Source organism: Mirounga leonina, unplaced genomic scaffold (genome assembly GCF_011800145.1).
Source record: "Mirounga leonina isolate KUSES-001 unplaced genomic scaffold, KU_Mleo_1.0 Mir_418, whole genome shotgun sequence".
NCBI classification, from domain to species: domain Eukaryota; kingdom Metazoa; phylum Chordata; class Mammalia; order Carnivora; family Phocidae; genus Mirounga; species Mirounga leonina.
The window spans coordinates 18,147,325-18,153,571 of record NW_023270739.1 but is presented as its reverse complement, the minus strand read 5'-3'; the positions used below and the strand labels follow the sequence as shown (position 1 = coordinate 18,153,571).

General features: G+C 35.6%; 1 protein-coding gene across 1 annotated transcript; it reads left to right on the top strand.

The window, feature by feature from the left end:
• Positions 1 to 2,476: 2,476 nt before the first annotated feature.
• On the top strand, positions 2,477 to 5,760 carry LOC117998461 (dolichyl-diphosphooligosaccharide--protein glycosyltransferase subunit 4-like). Its single transcript, XM_034987231.1, has 2 exons — positions 2,477 to 2,494; positions 5,614 to 5,760. The coding sequence occupies exons 1-2, from the start codon at positions 2,477 to 2,479 to the stop codon at positions 5,758 to 5,760; spliced, it is 165 nt and encodes a 54-aa protein (XP_034843122.1).
• The last annotated feature ends 487 nt before the right edge of the window (positions 5,761 to 6,247 follow it).

Sequence of the window (6,247 nt, the reverse complement as noted above, 5' to 3'; positions counted from 1 at the left end):
TAATTTTATCTTGGCTACATCTCTTAAAAACAGCCATTAACTGCAGATGCCTTTCTTTGTTTTACAATCTGAGAAGCTCTGACTTTTAATATGTTCACATTTGGTGGTATTCCTGTGACTGAATTTTATGTAGTCTTTATTATCCTTTCCTACTTGTTGGTACTCTCTCTTCAGTTTTCAAACATTTTATTTCTATTAGTCTTTTAGCTTTTACAAATACATTAAACTTGTATTTCTTATTGATGTCAAGAATTAAATTGTAACTATGTTCATCCTTAACAAAGTGTAATTTGCATTTTTCTTTTCTTACTTTCACCCCAAAGGCTTGATCGAAAAGTGTGGAATTTTAATGCTATACCATTATTTCCTCTTTATGACATTACAGAAACATTTCTTAATAACTGTGTTATATCTGACAACATATTATCAACAGTGATTTACGTTTACTGGTTTCATTTTAACTATGGTTTCTTACAGATTCAATAAGATTTTATAATATATGTCTGATATCTTTTACAGCCTTTATCCATTCATCTATCCATGGTCATCCGCACTGCCTCCATAACTTGGCTATTGTAAATAATGCTGCAATAAACACAGTGGTGCATATATCTTTTCAAATTTGTGTTTTTGTATTCTTTGGTAAATATCCAGTAGTGGAATCACCAGATCATATGGTACTTCTATTTTTAATTTTTTTGAGGAACTTCCGTACTGTTTTCCACAAGGCTACACAGGTTCACAATTCCCACCAACAGTGCACAAGGATTCCTTTTTCTCCACATCCTCACCAACACTTGTTTGTGTTGTTGATTTTAGCCATTATTACATGTGTGAGGTGTTGTCATTGCAGTTTTGATTTGCATTTCCCTAATGATAAGTGATGTTAAGCATCTTTTCATGTGTCTGCTGGCTATCTGGAGGTCTTCTTTGGAGAAATGTCTGTTCATGTTTTCTGCCCATTTTTTAAATGGACATTTTGGGGATTTTTTTGGTGTTGAGTTGTAGTAGACGTAGTTCTTTATACATTTGAGCTACTAGCCCCTTATTCGATAAGTTATTTGTGTATCTTTTCCCATTCAGTATGTTGTCTTTAGTTCTACTGTTTCCTTTGCTGTACAGAAGCTTTTATGTTGATATGGTCCTAATAGTTTATTTTTCCTTTTGTTTCCTTTGCCTCAGGATACCTATCTAGAAGGATGTTGCTATGGCCAATGTCAGAGAAATTACTGCTTGTGTTCTATTCTAGAATTTTTATGGTTTCAGGTCTCACATTTAGATCTTTAATTCATTTTGAGTTTATTTTTGTGTATGGTGTAAGAAAGTGATCCAATTTCATTCTTTTGAATGTAGCTGTCCAGTTTTCCCAACACCATTTGTTGAAGAGAATGTCTTTTTCCCATTGCATATTTTTACCTTGTTGAAGATGTAATTATTCAGCCATCAGAAAGGATGAATACTTACCATTTATACTGACATGGACAGAACTGGAAGTTATTATGCTGAGTGAAATATTTCAATCAGAGAAAGACAATTATCATATGGTTTCACTCATATGTGGAACTTAAGAAACAGGGAAGAGGATCATAGGGGAAGGGAAGGAAAACCAAATGGGAAGTCATCAGAGAGGATAGAAAACCATGAAAGACTCTTAACTCTAGGAAACAGACTGAGGGTTGCTGGAGGGGAGGTGGGTGGGGGGATGGGGTAATTGGGTGATGGGCTTTAAGGAGGGTACATGATGTGATGAGCAATGGGTATTATACGCAACTGATGAATTATTGAACACTACATCTGAAACTAATGATGTGCTATATGTTAGCTAAATGAATTTACAATAATAAATAAATAAATAGTACAGGTCTTTCACCGCCTTGGTTAATTTATTCTTATTATTTTTTAGTGCAATTGTAAATGGGATTGTTTTCTTTTTTGTTTTGTTTTGGTTTTTTTTTTTAATGGGATTGTTTTCTTAATTTCTCTTTCTGCTATTTCATTATTAGTGTATAGAAATGCAATCGATTTCTGTATATTGATTTTGTATGGTGTGACCTTACCAAATTCATTTATCAGTTCTACTAGGTTCTTGAAGTCTTTACGGTTTTCTACATAGTGTGTCATCTCAAAATAGTGAAAGTTTTACTTCTTCCTTACCAATTTGCATACTATTTATTCCATTTTTTTGTCTGATTGCTATGGCTAGGACTTCCAGTACTATATTGAATAAACATTGTGAGAGTGGACATACTAGTCTTGTTCCTGAACTTAGCGGATAAGCTCTCAGTTTTTCCCCCATCGAGTATGCTGTTAGCTGTGGGTTTTTCATATATGGCCTTTATATGTTGAGGTATGTTCCCTCTAAACCTACTTTGTTGAGGGTTTTTATCATGAATGGATGCTGTAGTTTGTCAGATGTTTTTTATGCATCTGTTGAAATAATCATAGGGTTTTTATCCTTTCTCTTATTGATGTGATCATGTTGATTGATTTGCAAGTACTGGACCACCCTTGTATCCTGGGAATAAATCCGGGAATAGCTAATCGTTGTGAATAATGTTTTTACTGTGTTACTGAATTCACTTTGCTAATATTTTGTTGAGCACTGTTGCATCGATGTTCATCAGAGATATTGGCATATAATCCTCTTTTATTGTAATGTCTTTATCTGGTTTTGGTATCAGGGTAATGCTGGCCTCATAGAATTAATTTGGAAGCTTTCCTTCCTCCTATTTTTTGGGATAGTTTGAGAAGAACAGGTATTAATTCTCCCTTAAGTGGTTGGTAGACTCTTATACTGTTGATGGGAATGCAAACTGGTGCAGCCAATCCGGAAAACAGTATGGAGGTTCCTCAACAAGTTAAAAACAGAACTACCCTACGACCCAGCAATTGTACTACTAGGTATTTATCCAAAGGATACAAACATCGTGATTCAAAGGGGCACAAGCACCCTAAAGTTTATAGCAGCACTATTAACAATAGCCAAAGTCTGGAAAGAGCCCAAATGCCCATCATATACTTCTCTGAGGTATATATACACATGTATATACATATATATACACATATACATACAATGGAATATTACTCAGCCATCAAAAATAATGAAATCTTGCCATTTGCAGTATGTGGATGGAACTAGAGTGTATTGCGCTAAGTGAAATAAGTCAGAGAAAGACAAATACCATGTGATTTCACTCATGTGGAATTTAAGAAACAAAACAGATGAACATAGGGGAAGAAAGGAAAAATAAAGTAAGATAAAGACAGAGAGGGAGGCAAACCATAAGAGACTCCCAACAATAGAGAACAAACAGGGTTGCTGGAGGGGAGGTGAGTGGGGGGATGGGCTAAATGGGTGATGGGCATTAAAGAGGCCATTTGTTGTGATGAGCACTGGGTGTTACATGTAAGTGATGAATCACTAGATTCTACTTTGAAATTAATACTCTACTATATGTTAACTAACTTGAATTTAAATAAAGTCTTGAAGAAAAGAAATAAAAATAAAAAACAAAAAAATAAATGTTTGGTAGAATTCACCTATGAAGCCAACCACCTGGCCCTGGACTTTGTTTGCTGGGTTTTTTGGTTTTTTGTTTTTGTTTTTTAAGATTTTATTTATTTGAAAGAGAGAAAGAGGGAGAGAGAGAGGGCATGCGAGCACAAGTCGGGGGAGGGGCAAAGAAAGAGGGAGAGGCAGGCTCCCACAGAGTAGGGAGTCCAACATGGGGTTTGATCCCAGAACCCTGGGATCATGACCTGAGCTGAAGGGAGGTGCTTAACCCACTGAGCCACCCAGGTGTCCCTATTTGCTGGGAATTTTTAAATCACTGGTCCAATTTCATTGCTGATAATCAGTAATCAATCTTTTCAAATTTTCCATTTCTTCCTGCTTCAGTTTTGGTAGGTTATGTAATTCTAGGACTTAATCCATTTTTTTCTAGTTTGTCCAATTTGTTGGCATATAATTTTTCACAATATTCTCCTATAATCCTCTGTATTTTTGCAGTGTCAGTTGTTATTTTTCCTCTTTCATTTGTGATTTTGTTTGAGTCCTTTTTTTTTTTTTTTATGAGTCTCATTAAACGTTTATCAGTTTTGTTGTTCTTTTCAAAGAACCAGCTCCTACTTTCATAGATCTGTTCTTTTGGGGTTTTTAATAGTCTATTTCATTAATTTCTGCTCTAATCTTTATTATTTCCTTCCTTCTACTGGTTTGGGGATTTGTTTGTTCTTCTTTTTGTAGCTCCTTTAGGTATAAGATTAGGTTGTTCATTCAAGATTTTTCTTGCTTCTTGAGGTAAGTCTGTATTGCCCTAAAATTCCCTCTGGGAACTGCATTTGCTGCATCCCAAACATTTGGACCATTGTGTTTTCATTTTCATTTGTCTCCACATATTTTTTTTATTTCCTCTTTGATTTCTTGGTCAACCCATTCATTGTTAAGTAGCATGTTATTCAAGCTCCAGGTATCTGTGTTCTTTCCAGACTTTTTCTTGTGGTTCATTTCTAGTTTCATAGCATTTTGGTCAGAAAAGATAACATGGTATGACTTTGATCTTTTTGAATTTGTTGAGGCTTGTTTTGTAGCCTAACATGTGATCTATTCTGGAGAATATTCATGTGCACTTGAAAAGAATGTATATTCTTCTGTTTTAGAATAGAATGTTCTAAATATATTTGTTAGATCCATCTCGTCCAATGTCATTTAAAGCCACTGTTTCCTTGTGATATTATTTGGATGATATATCCATTGATTTAAGTGGAGAGTTAAAAGTCCTTACAGTTATTGTATTACTATCAATTAAGATACTAAGAACTTGAGGAATTTTGTCTTACATATCCACCTTGATACTACAAAAAAAATAGCTACACATGTATAAACTGAATACATATAATAAAGGCAAAATTTTTTTTTACCTTGATACTCTGCATACACTGCTCCACTATCTTCTAGCATCCACTGTTACACTCAGGAAAACCAAGGTCAATTTGATTCTCTCTCCTTTTTAAATAGTACCTGCTTGGGGCGCCTGGGTGGCTCAGTCGTTAAGCATCTGCCTTCGGCTCAGGTCATGATCTCGGGGTCCTGGGATCAAGCCCCGCATCGGGCTCCCTGCTCCGTGGGGAAGTCGGCTTTTCCCTCTCCCACTCCCCCTGCTTGTGTTCCCTCTCTCACTGTGTCTCTCTCTGTCAAATAAATAAAATCTTTAAAAAAATAAATAAATAAATAGTACCTGCTTTTTCAGTCTTGATTCTTGTAATATGATTTTTGTCCCTAGGATTCAGAAATTCTGCCAGGATATATCTAAGTGCAGGTCTTTTTCCTCCAATAGTTTTGGTTACCACTTTCTCTGCACTTTCAGTTGAAAGATTCAAATTTGTCTTCATCTTGGGGAAATGTTATTTTGCTTTTATTACTGTTTCCTCTATCTACTTATTCTCCCTTTCTAGAACATCTATGACTAGAATGTTAGATCCCTTGGATGTACCATACACACCTTTTTTCCTCTAATTTCTCTCTGTGTTTTTTTCGTGCCTTCTGAAACACGATTTTAATCATATTTTTAATCACTGGTTTATTTTTCAAAAACGTCCACTCGTTGGAGCTAGTGCACACACTGCATCAGAACAAGCCCAGCTGATCAGGATGTCACAGACATGCGGCTCGCCATCTTCAACCAGCTGGGCATGTCACTCTTCCTGCTTGTCATTCTCTATCACTACATGGCTGTCAACAATCCCAAGAAGCAGGAATGAAAGCAGCACTTTCTCTGCCCCAGGGTTCAAGGACGTAGTCTGAGGCAAGATGGAGGGTGTGAGGGGCCTTCACATTTCCCTTCATCACTCTACTCATCACAACATACAAAGCAACTATACCTGGGTTTTTCCAAACAACTTTTATTTACTCAAAGTCTTCCTTAAATGGAACAAGAAGCTGTCACTGAATAGGGCCCAGTATTGGGGCTTTCTTTTCTACTCCCTCGCCCAAGTATAAAAATATAGATTAAAAAAAAAGAGTCCATTTGTTGTCTGAGTTATTATTTTTATGAACTCTTTCTTTTCTCTAATATTTAAGTCCCTAGTAACGTGAAAGTCCCATCTTCTTGCTGTAGCCTTTATTTTAAATGTGTAACTTCAAAGTAAACCAAATTCTCTATCATCTAACTCAAATTTTCAATACACAAAACACATCAATAATGCTAGGTTTTTATAAATATAAAATAGCTATTTTTTACTTCCTTTT